Source organism: Crassostrea angulata, chromosome 3 (genome assembly GCF_025612915.1).
Source record: "Crassostrea angulata isolate pt1a10 chromosome 3, ASM2561291v2, whole genome shotgun sequence".
Taxonomy (NCBI): domain Eukaryota; kingdom Metazoa; phylum Mollusca; class Bivalvia; order Ostreida; family Ostreidae; genus Magallana; species Magallana angulata.
In genome coordinates this window covers 16,004,982-16,024,158 of record NC_069113.1, presented here as the reverse complement: position 1 = coordinate 16,024,158, position 19,177 = coordinate 16,004,982, and the positions used below count along the sequence as shown (strand labels likewise).

The window sequence follows — 19,177 nt, the reverse complement described above, 5'->3', positions numbered from 1 at the left end:
CATGGTATGGAATACAAGTTTTCAGAGATTTTTCTATTTAATAGTTTTTTATTTCTGTTCTTTTTTTAAGGCCTGACACGTTGTCGATGAAAGGATCAAATAGTGTGTTTTAAAAAGTGTGAGGCAGTGATTTTTTTTATATTGTATGTACATGATACATTTTTGCATTGTTCACAGTTTAATATAAACTTCCGGCTCCCTGTATGCATTCTGGGCTAGTCGGCAAATATATATTTGCTTGTCATTTTTGTAATAATAAATAAGGCTATATATTAAACGTCTTGGTATATGTGTATATAGGTGCTGCTCCATCCCTGCATTTACAAAAGCTATTCTAAATTTATATACGTATTATTCAATATTATGGAAACATGTCAATCATTTGTTTATTTGTTGTTTTACTCTCCTTCCAGATTATTTCAATATTTCAAAGATATCACAAAGCATTACAGCTAATCTAATGCATTTCAAGAGCACTCCTCGGTTAGACATTTGATTACTATCGCAGACAAGCGAGAATACTAGTCAAGCTGTTTTATTGCAGTAAAAATCGGCAGTTACTATAGTGTCTGGACTCTCGACCATTGCACGAAAAGTGTTTATGATATACATATGTATAAGTATGAATTCAATTCTAACTGTCATAATACATTTCACTTTTGATATTCGTTTGAAATATCCTTCACCTGTGTTTGTTTAATGTGCATCAGAGTTAACTAACATCTGTGAATTGAATTTTTTATTTTGATAATCGTAATCATCTTATGAATTAACTTATTCATAATACTTTGATTTTCTCTATGAGTTTTATAACGTTTGTTTTATTGCTTATTAATTTTATGATATATGTCTAGATCTAAAATCAATTTTGTCATTAACTTAAACATGACTTACAGCATCCCTGGATCTACTATAGATAGGTCGGGAGGAGTGGGGGGGGGGGGGCTCCTTCTTGAATCCCCTTTCCCCGCCTTGGAAAATTATGAAATTCTGATCATGCCAAAGTAAGTATTGAAACCCAATCCCTGTCATCAAGCTTGCCATATTCCTCAGTATGTTTTGGTTGTTATAGATAATTATAAAGATATGGACACATTTCGCACATGAACATGAATGCTGGCAATACGGTTACCCGTAATCTAAGAACCCACCCCCTCGCCTCATTTTTGTGGAACTCCCTATTTTCATTTATCCTTATGAAATTGTTGTAAACTGATATTAGTCGTATAGACACTTTCCCTTATATCTTTGTATTTTACTGCACATATTAATAATTGAACGATACTGAGAGACGTCCCAATTTATGATGGGTTTGGTGTACATGTGAAGGCGTATCCTCGATTTAATTGATGAAGAGCTTTGATTATGATAGAGGCCTGTACGGATCTGCTGAATTGACAAATTACATCATATGGTCGACTTACACGTGTTCCTAATTATCCATCAGTAGTACCAGATGCTGTACAACCTCAGTATTGAACATTGGCGTAAAGATTGCATGTATACTTATACACATGTGTGTAATCTGCACATATATATAGTACATAAATCGACATTGTCGATATCTTTGTCGCGTAAAAATCCTAGAAATTATAATTTAAATTAGGTGGGTTTTTTTTATTATTATACTCAGAACCAAATTCCATGGTTTTCCTGAATTTTTTTTATTTATTTGTCAATTTGAAGCAGAAACAATGCTTTAAAATAAAGCGAGTGTATTGCGCATTTTATCTCTTGATCCAGGTATAACATTGTTTGCATTACTCTCTGTAATTTCTGCGAGGGTGTTGGACGAATTTCTGAGCAGCTGCCTCGTCAGAAAGTGTCAGAATCAACAAGTCGACAGAAATGAGAACTCGTAATATCAAGACCCCGATCATTTCCCGACTTACTTTCTCGGTTTGTCTGCAATGACTATATTTTCAGCATTGAGTTAAACGGTTTTCATGCACCTGAGGTTATCAATTTATCTTGTACTAAAAAATAAATCTCCTGCCAAATTATGTTTAGATAGGAGCATATTTTTATAAATAATAATAATGTGTAAGCAAATTCCGTTGTTCTGGGTTTTTTTTTTCAACTTCATAAGCTATAGTATAAGTAAATGTATTATTTATTGTCAGCAATAATAATTCATAACTTGGGTGGACACTGAGTTCCCTTCTTAAATTGAGAAAATTTAGATAAATTAATCTTATTCGACAGATGTATATTCTGTGAATTCGTTTAAATATAATGAAAATATAACGCGTAATCTGGAAAGATTGGTTATTAATTTATGAAGCTATTGGAGATTACACTATATTATAGATCCGCCTCCCGCTGCTCACATTCACACATAAGAGAAGTTCCGATAGTTCACGCGAAGCAAACCGAATAAACCTCCGGAAGTGATCACGTGATTGCGACCTCTGGCGGGGTGGAACAGAAGCCCCATGTAAAAATACAAGCAGGGAGAGTTTACCAACTGGATAGCAACAATTTTGCCATTTCGAGAGGCTTTTCAAACCTCGTAAAACTGAAAAAATGTCTGAACAAGATTATGATGGATATATGGAAGGGGAAGAGGAGTGGGATCGAGAGGGGTTGCTCGATCCGGCATGGGAAAAACAGCAAAAGAAGGTTGGTTTCATTTCCTTTACATGTTTGATGGCATTGTGTATATTTTATACGGATTATACGAACGCTCTGTAGCGAATTTAGCTGAATTTTTAATGATAACGCTCTTATTTTACCGTGTTAATGTGAAATGCGTATTTTGGACCGGTTTGACGTTCATGTTTTGTAAAGTTTGCGAATTCAGCCGCCATGATGAGAAATTACGTCGAGATGCCAAATTTGGAAGCGTTGTAAAGAGGGCGGAGTTATCGTCCGGTGGATTTTAATGATAATGAGACTTTTAAATCTAGTAACATCTTAAATTTAGTATCTTATCGAAATGGGTTGAATGAAGCCTTTAAATATGGTTAAACCCTTAGGAATTTGTTTGATTCAACCTTATATTTAACTCTATGGATCAACTTGCAGAACCAGTATAATATTTAGAATGTAGGTCACATCCTTCATTCAGAACCTGGGACAAATACGAGAGAGTCCCCTTGTCGATTACATGAATTTGATTTGGGGGTTTAGAGGTCACATCTTGCCTAATGTTTAGGAGAGGGATAAAACAATATCGGAGTGTCTGTGCTTAGTCATGTGGAACCTGTCAAAATATGCAACACTCCACATACCAGAAATTGTAGCACATTCCTCTCTACGTAAAACAGATAAGCCAGTGTACATTTAAAATACATTTTGTGTAAACAAATCTGTCCAGATTTTCACAGGGAGCCGTAATCCATATTGAATAGCATGTACTAACTACGTGGAGTCTAATTAGAGCCAGATTGTTTCATATTGTTGTGCTATTATGTGATGGCCATTTAAGGAATTGGCGCTAGTCAGCACTCCTTTGAACTATAGAAGGTTTTGTCATCATCAAATAAAATATTTATGAAAATATTTGGTGTTGCATGTAATTTGAAATCAGCTGTCCTCCCTTTTCAACCAATTACAATCTCGCAATTGAAGGAAAGGAAATATGATACACCTGTTACTTATTATAGTACAGCCTTCCGTTAGCTTGCACACAGGAATACATTATCCTTGAGGAGAGAAACTATATATAAGCTAGCAAAGATAACCTTCGTTCTTTACACCAACAAACATTCAAATGCTCCATTTATTTTTAGCATTTTTTCTCTGTCATCAGAGTAAGTGGCTGAATAAAGATTTTCATGAGGAGCAATGTTTTTATACACAAGTATCTTTACATAAACTCTTATTTTATGGTTCAAGTTAGGTTTCTCCTCTTTATGACACATGTAAAATATTTCCCTTGAAGTATAAAATCTCTCTTGACCTCATGAAATTTAAACAAGTCTGGTTCATTAACTTCCTTTTTCTTCATGGTTTTAGTGTATGACAATACTTTTTATTTCACAAAAAGGCAAGACTTGGAATGATCCTCTTTGGTATTTCCTCTTAGTTTACTTTTGGTTTCATTTATTTGTAATTAAAAGCGGAAGATATTTATTAAACCTATTAATTGATATTGTAAGGAAACTGAAAACTCCATGACTCATCTTATCACTTCCTAAACTTTGACACTTAGAAATAACTTTGAAATTTTTCAGTCAGTAAAATTCAGAGGCATTAGGTTTTCAATGTGTTTATTTGTTTGCATATGCATTTCATTGATTATTCTAAGAATTAAGATTTTTATAGGTAGATGTAACATGAGTTTTGTAGAATAGAAAATTAAAGTTTTGTAAGACCATGTATAAATTGTTAACAAAGATAATATCTAAAGTGTATAAATAATCAAAACAAAACATATCTATATTTAATTATTTTTCCTTAAATTTTCAGACATTCACAGCATGGTGCAACTCTCATTTAAGAAAGGCTGGTACTCAAATAGAAAACATCGAAGAGGATTTTCGAAATGGTTTAAAATTGATGTTATTATTAGAAGTGATCTCTGGGGAGCAGCTCCCCAAGCCCGACAGAGGAAAGATGAGGTTCCATAAAATCGCTAATGTCAACAAAGCTTTGGACTTCATCGCATCCAAGGGTGTCAGACTGGTGTCCATTGGAGCTGAAGGTACATCCACAGTATTTATTCATCTGTTGCATTTCACCTAAATTTGGATCAAGCAATACAGAAAGCAGCTAGACCGTATCAAAAAATCAAAATACATGTAAAATACATGTGTTGAACCAACATGTCATGGACCTTTTTTTTCTCAATTCTAGTGACTATATTATAAAGGTATAGGGAAATTGAATATCAAGACTAGGTTTTAAATCTAAATGTAAAATCATATACTTCCTGTTTTAATTTTTGTGGGACTTGAGTCATTTTCCTTGTTTTGAAAGTGGTGAGAACTGTACCTATCTGTCAACTCTTTTGCATACTTGAGATCCCTATGTGGGCTTGTCATGAGTAGGGGAGAAATGTTTAAACAAATCCATTAATGGTGAAGGTGTAACTTTTGGTATTTTCAGAAAGATCTAGTGATTATGCATACCAAGAACATCCAGTTTAAAAGGTGTAGAAAAATAACCTTGTTACCAATCTGCAGACAAGAATACATCGATATTTTGGGGGCATTGTCGTTGGCAGCGATTTACTTACTTGTAGCGTTAGACTCCACCTGGTATTTTATTGAAGAAAAAGAGAAGTCACACAATAAATTTAGGGGATTTCCGGTTAATTCTGTTTGAATAAAGAAAGCTTTGAGACTTTTTGTGGCCTTTCATAATGGTTATCTTTTGTAAATTTGTAATGTCAGTGGAAAAAAAGATAAGTTTGTACAAAGCCCCCCTTCTGTTTGTTCTTGGGATGCCTTTAGCAGTTCACAGTTGTAACCTTTTGATTAATCTTCACTGATAAAGTCGGGACCCTAGGTCACAGACCTTGTTCACACAAAATTAGAGAGAGATCTCTTCACTCATGTGTAACATTTTTTATGAACAAAGATTTAATTTCCTGATTATGGCATATGTCTGCCTTCGTAATAGCTTTGAAGGTTTGAAGGTCATATTCTCATTGAAGGCACACATAATAGATAGGATTTTCTTTTCTCAATATAAAAAGGAGAATTCACAAATCTCTTTGCAATATATGGATCATGTAAATTGCATGTGTGAATTGTGTTGGAATGAGATATGCAGGTGTCGGGTTTATCATGTCTGCAATGAGGTTTTAACACACAAGTTGTATAATTCTTACGCTTAAAAGGTGACTAAAAGAGACGCTCGAGTCTAGTCGACTGTCCATGCTGATAAATTAGACCACCACCACATAAAGTCTGTTGTACAGCAGAGAAATGGCGGAGATTCCCTCCAGGGCTATGTGTCACCCTGCACACATATTTCTATGTTAGGTGTCCTATTTAATCCAAAGCAAATATTTTGGGCCAACTTTTACTTTTGCTATGTTTAACTGAGTCACATTTAGATGGATAGATTAAGTCAGTGTCGGTGAAATACTATAGTTACATTGCACAATATACATGACATATATGCATGCAAAGTTTTATGGGAGAAAACACATTTTGAAATGAATGATATTCAGGACCTGTCATGGATCCATGTGCATATTTAAATAAAACTGCATAAATTAAAAATCCTATATCATTTACAAATTTCGCTTAAAAATCTATCGTTAGCTGTAGAATTTTGACACCCTGTAAAGCATGGATATTGCATTACACTATTGAAGGTCTCTGTCATTTAACCACCGATCAGAATGTCAAACAAATTGACAAGTTGCATCACACTATATAGAATGATGATGATCTTTAATTTTCTAATGTGACTGCCTTTTCTTTTAGAAATTGTGGATGGAAACCCCAAGATGACCCTGGGTATGATCTGGACCATCATTCTTCGTTTTGCCATTCAAGATATTACAGTAGAAGGTGTGTATTGGAGTGAAATAAATCTAGACCTCAGAACAAGAATAGAGAGAAAGAGATAGAGCAGTGGTTATCTGCTATTATGGTTCAGCATGCTGAAATATTTGCCAGTGTCAGCATATTACACATGTAGCTTGTTAAGATTCAGAGTGGTGTATTTATAGGCTGAATAAGATAACCAGTATACCGGTAGATATATACACACTAATTGTAAACAGTAGGCTATAGCAGAGGCAGAGCGTCTCTATAGTACCTACCACTAGAGCCAACAAAAAATTGGAACATGGAGAGAGAGTAAAAATCAGATTGTTTAATTAACCTTATCAAGTAGCATACATTGTACTGTGTCAATTTTCACCCATGTGTGCAAAGCTTCACCCATTGAGATGCTCCATATGATGACTGGTCATCAGTGTTATGTTCAGATTTCACATGTATATATATACAGGATTCCCTCTGACAGATGTTCTCTATTAATAATCATCTGTTATCTGAACACCACTGCATACATCAGATAAATATGTGTGAATTACCTTTGCTAATTAAGGTGTATGAATCCTAAAATCAAGCCTTGAATGGAATGCAAATGAAATGAATTAATGGGAAACACCTCAGATATTTCAGAATAATAATGACCTAAAATGTTAGAAGAGGGTTATAGCTCATATGTGTTTATTATGGAGCTAAACGACACGCTAAATTTATGATCAGAATGATGAATTAGTGGAAACTTGTGTTTCAAGAAGCTGCCCCTAAAATACACGTAGATCATTATTCAGCAATCAAAAGTTAAAGCATGAAGTTTTGAGGGAGTCATGGAAACATCTGAAAGCTTGCAAGAAGTCTTTTGGCTAGAGCTCCAGTGAAAAATAGATAATTATAAAAGCAGCAGCATGATTGAAAATTGCCAGGAATTTTTTTTTTTTTAATGCACGCATAAAACCCCAAAAAACTTTCCAGACGAATGAGCAATCAGTCACTCGTAAAAACCTGATGCACCAATGTCAGTCGTGGTTGATGCCTTACCGTGTGTCAAAATATTTCATGGTTCATTGATCAGCAAAACTTCAGGGCTTGTCTCAGTGCTTTATCATGTACACAATTCAGCAATGAATCAAGACTTTCTTTAATTTTTGATCAACAATGAAATAAGAAGACAACTTTTCAATTGTTCTTCGATTAATTTACTACCGGTAGTTTACATTACAGTTTTGGAGCTAAGAATTGCATATGAAAATTTGGTTGGGGCCATTAAACATTCCTTTAACAGTAACCTTTCACTTAGTACTGTTAGATAAGTTTTTATGAAGTGCAAACAGAGGGGATCATAAATTGTCGCGACCTGAATCTAAACATGTCAATAAATTTTGCTCTAAGTTAATTTTGAATTTATGGAAGAAGATATTGGATGCACTTGCACATATTCATTTTTACAAGGGTTTATTTTAAACTGATATTCTGGATTAATAGCTTCTAAAGCTAATTGTTTAATGTAGTAGGAGTACCGGTAGTTGATGAACTTACTGGAGTTTTATAATTAAAAATGATAGGCAGTAGATTTTATGAGAAGAGGCCACATTGCCACCATCATGAATCAAGTGACCTGGGTTATAAATGTCTAAAGATTAAAATACATCTTCAGACCTCCCCTCTCAATTTGTATGTATAATGCAGCATGCATAATAACTCTATGAATCCACTGTCGTCTCGATTTTTTTGTAATCCAAAAAGCATTAACTAGACTAACTAGCATTGTAATAAGATATAAGTGAATGTTTTAGTTGAAATATTTGAGTGACCATATTATGTGTTATTGTAGAGCTGACCGCTAAGGAGGGACTTCTGCTGTGGTGCCAACGTAAGACGGCTCCTTACAAAAATGTCAATGTACAGAACTTCCATCTCAGGTAGATATATATACCATTCATATCGTAAAAGTGGATAATTTATATGCATTTATAATCAAACACTGTATTATTAACATACCCAAGGTAAGTACATGATATCTACTGAAAACAAAGTTCAGAAATGGGGGTTCATGAGGCATAAAGTCGCCTCGTTGTTATATCTTCTTGTGAATTAAAGCTTTCAGTGTTAATATTTTCATGTGCACAAAGTTAAGCATTATTTTGACATTTAACATGCACCAAGTGCATGCACTTTTATGTTTCTGTAAAGGGGTCTTAAAATTGAATGTCCCGGGAGAAAAAGAGATTAAAAGCACTGTGCATTGCCTCAGAAGCAATTTGGGCAGGTGGTTTGGACTGGTGCACATTGTTGACACTGAGTCACTCTAATATTTCAGTTGGAAGGACGGTCTGGCTTTCTGTGCATTGATTCATCGGCATCGTCCAGAATTATTAGACTATTACAAGTTATCCAGGGTAAAATACAAGTTGAATCTGCTGGAATGGTTCTTTTGACAGTTCATTATGGTTATGTTACTTGCCGCTGTCTCCCCCCCATTTTTCTTCTGTATGAAATTCAGTTTGAGCACCATTTCTGTCAATGCTTTTCGCAACTCTGTCAAGCTTAAAACTTGAGTAGAAAATGAAATGGTTCTGAAACTATTATATTATGCTTTTCACCACAGTTAATAATGCATGGTGTTCTTTTTGTGACGAATTGACTTTAATATTGTATGAAGGAATGGCACATTTTATTTGATTCTTTTTCTGGAATCAAGAGCAAGGTGTTAAGAGGTATTACTTGGCTCTTCCTTTATGCACTAGAATTTTGTTTTTTTACAAGTGTGCTGATTTCTTAATTATGTTTCATAGATTGTCGTGCCATTCTTTCATCAAGGCATATTCACCATGTTCATAATGCTCGCAAAAGTTTTTTGACATTTTCTGCTCAATCTTCATTGCTCTTGTCAAAGCATCTGCTTTGGAGCGAAAAAAAGAGGAACCGACATATAAGTGGGTGCCAAAAAAAGTTTGCAAAATTGGAAAAAACTTTTGTGATGTTGCAAGAAGGTGATAATGTCTACCATGCATCAGACATGACATGAACTTTTTTCTTTGCATTCATTATGAATGTTTCTGCCATGTCAGAAAATGCATGGTCTTAATGTACCTGCACTCTCTGTTGTTTTAATTTGAAAAAAAAGAAAAGCATGCATTGCTAAATTTTCCTTCTTATAATCATGTTTAAACTCCTTGCATGTCACTCTTGAATATTTCTTCAGCTTTAAAGATGGGTTGGCGTTTTGTGCCCTGATTCATAGACACAGACCTGAATTAATTGATTACCATAAATTGTCCAAGGTGAGTCCTCTAACTGACTCAGAAATGGAGATCATCATTTTTTATTTCAAAACTGCTTAAATGTGCATTCTTTTCATTTCTGGTAGTCTTTCTTTTTCTGTGTTCACAATGAAAAGTAAAATCTTGATCCAACTGTTATTTGCTTTGAGAAAAAACATAAGAATGGACAACGCAGATATAACATAACATGCGGCTGGAATGTACCTGTTTAACCAGAATTTCCTCTGCCCCTTTACTGACAAATCCTTAACAGCCATGTACCATAAACGCTATTAATCTGATATAAAGATGAGAATTTGATTCATAAAAGTGATGTCATTTGCATACCTTTGTATTTTGGCACAATAATTGTATAAATACCTGTTTCTCAAATTGTAGGACAATCCATTAGAAAACTTGAACACCGCCTTCGATGTTGCAGAAAAGCATCTTGATATTCCACGCATGTTAGATCCAGAAGGTAAAAAATAAGCTATGTTATTTGTTTGTGTGGGTTTTTTTTAAACTTAAAATCAGACACATTTTAAAAATGTCAATTGTTTGTAGAGTCTTGAAAAAATAACAGTATTTGAAATTAATTTTTCTAGATATGGTGAACTCTGTTAAACCAGATGAAAGATCTGTGATGGCCTATGTTTCATCATACTATCATGCATTCTCTGGGGCTCAACAGGTAAACTGTTTGAAAAATTGAGATGATTAACAAATTTTTAACTTGTGAAATTTTGTAGTTATTATCATAAATGATATTTGTAGGCTGAGACAGCTGCAAACAGAATTTGCAAAGTGTTGAAGGTCAACCAGGAAAATGAACGCCTTATGGAGGAATATGAAAGACTAGCAAGTGATGTAAGTACATAGACTAGATAAAAAAATAATATGGACAATGATGCTGGAATATCTTTAATTATAAACCCTCTCCATTGAAGCATGTACACCAAATCTAAATACATGTAATGTATTGCAGCTTTTGGAATGGATTAGGAAAACAACACCTTGGTTAGAAAACAGAACAACTGACAATACTTTACCTGGAACCCAGAGAAAACTGGAAGAGTTTAGGGACTACAGACGCAAACACAAACCTCCCAAGCTTGAAGACAAAGCTCGGCTGGAGAACAGTTTTAACACCCTGCAGACTAGACTACGACTGAGCAACAGGCCTGCTTACCTCCCCACTGAGGGCAAAATGGTGTCTGTAAGTGACTCTAAAATAAATTGTCAAAAATTCTGTACTTCGCACAAATGAAAATTTGATTCATTCTAAAAGGTGACTTAACATGTTAAGAGATATAATGTATTTCTTATGGATAAAAATTGTATTCATTATATAGAAAATTTAATTTTCTGTTGATTGTCGTAAAGTTGGATTGTTTTAAAAAAAAAATTTTTTTTTAAACATTACAGGACATTGCTAATGCATGGAAAGGATTGGAATTTGCTGAGAAAGGTTTCGAGGAGTGGTTACTGTCCGAATTGCAAAGGTAGTTTGACATTTAAACAAAAATTTTAATTTTGCCCACTTACTCTAGAAAAGTTTGAAAAACAATAACCAATGAAATACAATTTTTACTTACAGACTTGAGCGCCTTGATCATTTGGCTCAGAAGTTCAGACATCGATGTCAAATTCACGAAGAATGGGCTGAGGGGAAAGAAGAAATGCTTCAGAGTCAAGACTATCTTAGATGTGGACTTAATCAATTGAAGGTAACAATTACATGTACTAGACATATGTTTTAGACATCAATATTTAAATCTGAATGAGATGCATTTTAAAATTTTTGGATGAAATGAAGAGTTGATTCCTTTTAAAATTTAATTTGTAGGCTATGAAGAAGAAACATGAAGCTTTTGAGAGTGACCTAGCAGCTCATCAAGATAGAGTTGAACAAATTGCAGCAATAGCACAGGAGCTTAAGTGAGGGCAATTTGTAAATCTTTGTCAAATATCAAATTACACTAAATGCAGATAGGTTTACATTAGAGAAACTCTTTATTTATTCATACGTTGTGACTATTTTCTTCTTCTTTTTTTTACAGCCTTTTAGAATATCACGATGTTCTCACTGTCAACACGAGATGTCAGGTAAATGTTACTGGTGATACCTTTTTTCAAGATCTTTGATGATTTGTGAAAGTGGACTTATTTTTCGAATTCATGTAGGTAAATAAAATTGGGTCTTTGTATTTCAGAAAATCTGTGACCAGTGGGATAGATTAGGAACTTTAACTGCCCAGAGACGTCAAGGTCTAGATGTAAGTAAATATTTACGTGCACACCTGTCTAACTTTATCATGGTAGACGTCTCGGCATTTAATTAAGAATATCAAAGTTCTTGTAATGTATGGGCATTTTAAGAATGCATGGGTATAAAATCGTGCCATTAATTAAAGATTGCTGGTGAAGTCAATACATGCTGCTATTGTCATTGTCCATTCATCCATGTGTTAAACGGCAGTAAATATGTTATAGAATGCATGGGTCTCATTCCTGGGGAATATCAAATATGCCTATCTGCTTTTTATTAAATATGTTCCGTTTTAAATATCAATATTTACATGTATCAATATTTTCTTCATCATTTAGGAAGCAGAAAAAATATTAGAGAAAATAGATACCCTTCATTTGGACTTTGCAAAACGGGCAGCTGTGAGTACATAATATTCTATTTTTTGTTACCATTAAGTGCATTAATTTTGTTGGTTGTTTAAGACCTTAACACATGTCTTGTTTCTTTACAGCCTTTCAACAACTGGTTAGATGGTGCAAAAGAAGATTTATTAGATATATTTATTGTTCACTCTGTAGAAGAAATTCAGGTAATATTTACTATTGAATTGGTCATCTGTTGAATTGTTTTTGTTTATTATATGTATATCAAGATGTTTCTTCTGAAAACATAGTACATGTAGTAATGAGCTTCAAGCTATTCTCCAGTGAAAATAAAGAGATGTTTTTGCACAGATACATGCAAATTTAAAACTTCTTATTTAAGATTATGAGGTGCAATTTAAAATTTGTGGTCAAGAATTTTCATAAAGCATACAATTTTGAGAATACATAATTTGTGGACACTAGCTCTAAATCTTTTAATGCAAATTATTGCTGCATTTCTTACTTCGAGAATCATTTGTTTTGTTGATCTTTTCCAAAAATTAAATTCATGAAAATTAGTTTTTGATGAACATTGATGAAACCACAGTACATATATGTGTTTAAGACTCTTTCTAGTTGTAAAACTTTGATAGGAATTTTGTGGTTATTTCATAGAGAAACATTGAACATTGTATTTCTCCTCATTTCAGCAACTTTTAGAAGCACATGAAACCTTTAAGCAGACCCTGCCTGAAGCAGACAAGGAATTCAATGCCATTATGGCTCTAGCCTCTGAAGTCCAGAGGCTGGCTAATCAAGTTGGCTTACAGCTGACAGATAATCCCTACACCACAGTTGATCCTCAGGTACGTACAGGTGTTCCTCTCACTAGATTAATGCTGCATGAAGAGGGCTGTGTAAAGACATAGGTACACAAGTTCTACATTGGTTGCAATTATACAAATGCACACAATTCAGCATAGGTTGCAAATATGTGTTAATGTCATTTTGTTCAATATGATAGTGTTGACGTTAAGATTTGAGGGTATATGTAAAAAAAAAAAATGCTTTGAAGATTTATGTTACATACATTATAGCATGGTGTGCAGTGGGGGCTTTTTTAAAGACACTCGAAGCTTTTAGGGAGGGGGACATTAGGAAGTAGGAGTTGAACAGAGGACTGCTCATTTTTGCCTTTTAATATCTTGACAAAGCAGTACAATTGCATGTATGTGAAGAAAACCATATATTTTCCCAAGAATATCATTAAAAAGTACCGTTAGCTTATAATTAAAAGCCTGGTGATTTTTAGGTCCAGTAGATGTAATGCATGATATGATGATTAGGCAAAGCTTGGAAAATAGATTGCTTTGTTTATGCTTGTGTTTTATTTTTGTTTTTTCCCACTTTCCAATGGATGCTGATTTATCAACAGGAGGTTAGTATTTTACATAACTGGAGCCTGCTTATTCATGTCTTGTGATGGTCTACTAACTCCTTTCTTCAATGTCTTATTCTGAAAATCTTTAACCTTAGCTATAATCATATTGATTTTTACTACAATGGGTAAAGGGAGAGCTTTTCACATGTTCCTTTTTTTCGTGTTTCATTTACTGTGGAATCATTAAAATTGGGGGGGGGGGCAGTTTTTTGTGGATTTCTAAAATTTTATAGGTTTGTGGGGATGTAATTCTGTGTATTTTCTTATATCTACAAAAAGGAATATGACTTTATAACATAAATGTATTAATTCATGGAGGATCTTTATTTGTTGTTAAGAGGTACCCACAAACTCCACAAAAATAGAGTAGCCATGAAATCTAATAATTCCACAGTATTTCATGTTTTGTGTTGTAGCAAAATATATCTAAAATTTGCAGATATAAATTTTAATTTGGTTGTTTCTAATTAAAAACTTTATTTTTTTACATCATTAATAAAGAAAAATAACTCAGTAATCTATATTACTTTTTGTTGGAAACAGAATAAAAAGGTTTGGGAGATGGGTGAAAATTGTTTGATTTTTAAGTCTTTAATATTGATATTTTTTTTCATAATCTATATTGGGCATTTATTTATGGAGAGGGTGCAATGTTGTGAAAATGAATGCAATAAACAATACCAGTTAAGAATTTGTCAAACTTAATATTTATTGTTTATATCATTCTCAAAAAGAGCAGCTCAAGTTAATTCAGAACCCAGTTGCAAGATGCTTAGATTTTAAAGTCTGATCAGAAAATCCTGTCTCAAAATCACTAGGTTCACATCTACATGTATATACTGTAGAAGCACATATTTTTGTTGGGTCAAAATTTCGTTGTTTTTGAACCAAATAAAATTCGTTGGCATTTAATTTTGTCACATATTAATATCTTTGTATTCATTAGTACTTTGGTTAAAAATTCGTCATGGATTTAATTTCGTTGATTTCTACTGCCAACGAAAATAACGAAATTAAATCCTCAACGAATATTTCTGCTTCTACAGTATTAAAGAGCATTATCATCGTCTATCGGCCAATCTGTGGAATCTCATTTCTTCACATTTCTGGTTATAGTACGCAATTTAGGGCATATCATCTAATAATGAACATTAGAACAGAGAATGGTTGTCTTGCTCACTCAACTAAAAAGAGTTAGAAACTTTAAATGTGGTGATTTTCAATGATTACTTGTAATTTTTTTTTAAAAATAATTTTGTTCAAAGGTGTCTTTCTTTCTTAATAAGAGAAACAGTTTGAAAAGAGAAATTTTTTAATCCATTGTAACTTGATACTGCAATCTTTAAATATTTTAGTTTTTGAGTATGTTAAAATTTAAAGAGATGAGAATTTAAATTGATAAGTTTTCTACTCATAAAATACACAATAGATTGTAAAATAATCCAGAAGGTTTTTTTTTCCTTGATTAAACAAAACAGTGTATTTTGACATAAATATGAATAGGTTCAATATCTACATGTATTTGTAAATTGCTAATAGAAGTAATAAATGCATTGCAGGACATAGCAAACAAATGGGCTGACGTGAAGCATTTAGTGCCAAAACGAGATGGAACTCTCCAGAATGAGATGATGAAGCAACAGAACAATATGCGGCTGAGGAAGCAGTTTGCTGCCAAGGCCAACGTAGTGGGTCCTTGGATCGAGAACCAGCTGGACGCCGTGGCCTCCATGGGAATCCAGACAAAGAGCTCGCTGGAGGAGCAGCTCAAGAAGCTCAGGCAGTACGAGCAGGCTACCACTCAGTACAAGCCCAACATCGACGAGCTGGAGAGATATAACCAGGTACTGTAGTCAATTTGAGGTTTGGGAACAGATTTTGAATTATAAGCACTATTCGGGTTTATTTGAATTAGAATTGCTATGAATTTTACATCATGGTTTTACTCATCCTATTTTGGTCTTGTAGGAGATTCAAGAGGCTATGATCTTTGAAAACCACTACACACAATACACCATGGAGGTGAGTCTACTGAGAAAGTCATTCTGTCGTAATACTGTATATGTATTTCTTCTACCTTATAAATGACATTATGATAATGAACGCATCTTGATTTTGTAGACCCTGCGAGTTGGATGGGAACAACTTCTTACAGCAATTGCTAGAAACATCAATGAAGTTGAAAACCAGGTATGTGTAATAATTGTCATTGTAAATTCTATATTTTCTGTCCGGTTTTTTTCCTTGCATTACATTGTTCTTGTCAATCTTATATTAAAATCTGTACTTTTTTAGATCTTGACTAGGGATTCTAAGGGTATCAGTGAAGACCAAATGAACGAGTTCCGTGTTTCTTTCAACCATTTCGATAAGAACAGGTCACGCCGTCTTGAGCCTAAAGAATTCAAGGCTTGCCTTGTTAGTTTGGGTTACAACATCAGAGATGATAGACAGGTAAAGGAAGAGAGGGGAAATCCAAATAACATGTGAAAAAGTTGAACTTGGCATATACTTTAATCATCATGTTGTATAACTGTTTTTTCATAGCTTTAATCAATGAATTTTTTAAATGAATAATTATGAATAAACAAATCTGTTATGCAGGGAGATGCAGACTTCCAGCGTATCATGTCCATTGTTGACCCCAACAACTCTGGCTATGTGACCTTTGAAGCCTTCCTTGACTTCATGACACGCGAGACTGCTGACACAGACACAGCTGAGCAAGTCATGCAGTCCTTCAAGATTTTGGCTGGCGACAAGGTGAGATATATTGTTCTAAAAACAAGTTTTCGAGTGTTACAGTTAAATAGAGTGCTCCATTTTATATCTATTATAATAGAAGAATATTGGTACAGAAATTTTGATTGAAAAGGAAATTTTTTTTCACGAATCTTTGATCTTTCAGCCATACATCACAGCACAGATTCTCCGACAAGAATTGCCCCCAGATCAGGCAGAATACTGTATTCAGAGAATGGCGCCATATTCTGGCCGCGACGCTGTCCCTGGTGCTTTAGACTACATGTCGTTCTCCACGGCTCTTTATGGTGAAAGTGACCTTTGAACTCCTCTAATCAACCACCTTGTGTGACTGGTCTTGCAGCATAGAAGTCGAGAGTGATAGATGTATACAAGGCAACTCTCCATGATGATAATTTTATGCGTTGACTGATACATTGACAGATGTACTAGGACTGAATTTAATTTTTGTTCCCTTTTTTTTTTTTTTTAATTAAACATTATCTTAATATGCAAAAACTTTGAATATCTTTTTACATATGAATAAGTTTAAGTTATGAGGTTATTGTATGTGCTTTGTGAAGTTGATAAATTTTTTTTTACCAGTTTTATGTTGAACACAACCCTACGCATGTTGAAAGATGGGGTTAGGTTGAGATTCTATGCTGCAGTGTCCATGAAAATTGTTGCATTCAAAAAAGAAAAAAAAGACAACCTGTATCCCATACAGAGTGTCACTATCACAGATCTTCCCGATGGATTTCTGCTGTCGGATATACAGAACGTTGAGCCTAAATCAATTGCCCTTCATATGTATAATCAGGTTTAAACTGTACACAGTAGTGAAAATTGCATGCCCATGAACCTGTGGAACAGAGAAAACAGATAGCTTAATCTTCAAAGAGGTTTCAGAGTTCCTTAACTCCATTTAACAAATTCTAAACGTCAGTTTAAAGGACAATAATAATAATGTATACTAATTGTATATGGATAATGAAATTTAAGGGAAGGGAGGTTCTAGAGAAGTTGGCCTTCAGCACTGCCAGAATGTGTGCGAGGATACCCATGTATGTAGATATTTATGTATATAGAGGCTTGGACTGCGTAACAGTGTTGACAGGTGCCCGCTAGTGACGAGGCTCTATTGGGGATGTTTGTATTGTCCCAGCTGTATTTAATTCAGATTCTTAATATTTAATATATGATCAACATTTGTGTAGTACAAAGAACAAACTGCAGTCAATACTGCTCATTCTATATCATTAATCTACTCTTTTTTCTCTCAAAGGCTTCAAGATATTTTGCATATCATTTTCAGATTGTTATACAATGCTGTAATAGCCGTATTAGATTACATTTTTAAAGAATTACTGTAAATTTTGTAAACTCATAACAGTTTATAATAATCTGCATCAAACATTCGATTATTTTCCACATGAAAACTGTGCTTGTATGTTTAGATCTGCTTGTCTGACTGCTAGAATCAGTTTGCTTGTCAGTAACTTACCAATTACTGATCAATAAACTTCTACCCACAAGATCTTGTGTTTGTAATTCAATTTGCATGGTATTATTTGATGAAAGTTATAAATCATTGGTTTTTTTTAGCTAATTTAGTTTCTTAGTTAGATAATCAAAGTACATATTACAATAACATTGCAATAAACTGGTCAGAAATTGGATACAGATTATATTTAGAGACAATCATTGTAGTGTAGCTTCATTAATTTTCAAATAAATTAATCGAGTTTAATTAAACAAAAAAGAATTAACATATACTTGATGAAGATGACAATTATTGACCTGCAGTTTAGGTTGCTTGCTTTGGATATGTATATGCACCAATGAAGATGGATAAATGGGATGTCTTGTTTAAGGTGCAGATGCATAGCGTTGGGAATGAAATATAAAACTAATCTGATGTGCTTGTATATCCTGTGAGGCTGCACTGTCGCAAACCACAATATTGTCAATTTTAAAGAAGTTTGTAATTTAATTAAAAACTGATAAATTAATGGAAAAACAAGCTGACAATTATAGCCTGATCCAATTGGATAAATAAATATAACTTTGAAAATTAAGGTAGATATCAGGTATATAATTACTGAAAGTGCAAATCCGATTGGCGAATATTTGAAAAAGGAAAATAAAATTGAAAAGACGTGTTCATTTTATTAGACTAAAACTTCATTATGCCATATGACTGCTGTTCTGCAAAACATTTGTCAGTATGATTAGGGCCATAGGTGCTTGTGGACAGGACCGATTCCCCTTTCATCCTACACCCCCAAGTATAGACCCCCGGGACTTTACTCCTTTTCTTTATTAAATTGTCCTTTATGACATATTTCTAATATAGTGTATCCATATACATGTATCTTCATTGCGAAAAATTACCTTACACCATTAAAACTATTAAAACACAAACATTAAAAAAAAACATTCCTATTATCTATAATACGTTTACAACCTTGTCGTCATGATAATATATGTAGTGTAATATAGAGACTTTATATATTGTGCCATTGACGCATATAGATGCGGTATACAGCGCAAAATAATCTATAAGATGCATTGAAATAATGATATTTTATTTCCATATCCCTATTCACGCTTAACAGGACAGTAGAAAGAAAGGTTTATTTCTCATCGATTATTTT

General features: G+C 33.7%; 1 protein-coding gene and 1 long non-coding RNA gene across 3 annotated transcripts; both read left to right on the top strand.

Moving 5' to 3' along the window:
* The first annotated feature begins 2,385 nt into the window (after positions 1-2,385).
* On the top strand, positions 2,386-18,057 carry LOC128175985 (alpha-actinin-like). Of its 2 annotated transcripts, none has more exons than XM_052841925.1 (23): positions 2,386-2,622; positions 4,414-4,648; positions 6,384-6,470; positions 8,287-8,374; positions 9,658-9,736; positions 10,115-10,196; positions 10,324-10,409; positions 10,493-10,585; positions 10,704-10,934; positions 11,144-11,220; positions 11,316-11,445; positions 11,565-11,656; positions 11,779-11,824; positions 11,932-11,994; positions 12,326-12,388; positions 12,481-12,558; positions 13,045-13,200; positions 15,335-15,619; positions 15,744-15,797; positions 15,897-15,965; positions 16,071-16,229; positions 16,380-16,538; positions 16,684-18,057. In XM_052841925.1, exons 1-23 carry the CDS (start codon positions 2,527-2,529, stop codon positions 16,840-16,842), a joined length of 2,667 nt encoding a protein of 888 aa, XP_052697885.1. In that variant the 5' UTR covers positions 2,386-2,526; the 3' UTR covers positions 16,843-18,057. The 2 variants fall into 2 exon arrangements, with proteins under 2 accessions (XP_052697885.1, XP_052697884.1); XM_052841924.1 differs by lacking the exon at positions 9,658-9,736 and adding an exon at positions 8,773-8,851.
* On the top strand, positions 13,208-15,011 carry LOC128175986 (uncharacterized). The gene is made up of 2 exons (XR_008242741.1): positions 13,208-14,607; positions 14,822-15,011. It is a non-coding gene; the product is annotated as an uncharacterized LOC128175986 (long non-coding RNA).
* Positions 18,058-19,177: the final 1,120 nt, after the last annotated feature.

Excerpts from the sequence above, each read along its gene's own strand:
- LOC128175985 (XM_052841925.1), top strand. The coding sequence starts at position 2,527 with ATGTCTGAACAAGATTATGATGGATATATGGAAGGGGAAGAGGAGTGG. Across the intron at positions 6,471-8,286 it reads TCAAGATATTACAGTAGAAG|AGCTGACCGCTAAGGAGGGA; the intron begins GTGTGTATTGGA and ends GTGTTATTGTAG. Across the intron at positions 15,798-15,896 it reads ACACACAATACACCATGGAG|ACCCTGCGAGTTGGATGGGA; the intron begins GTGAGTCTACTG and ends TTGATTTTGTAG.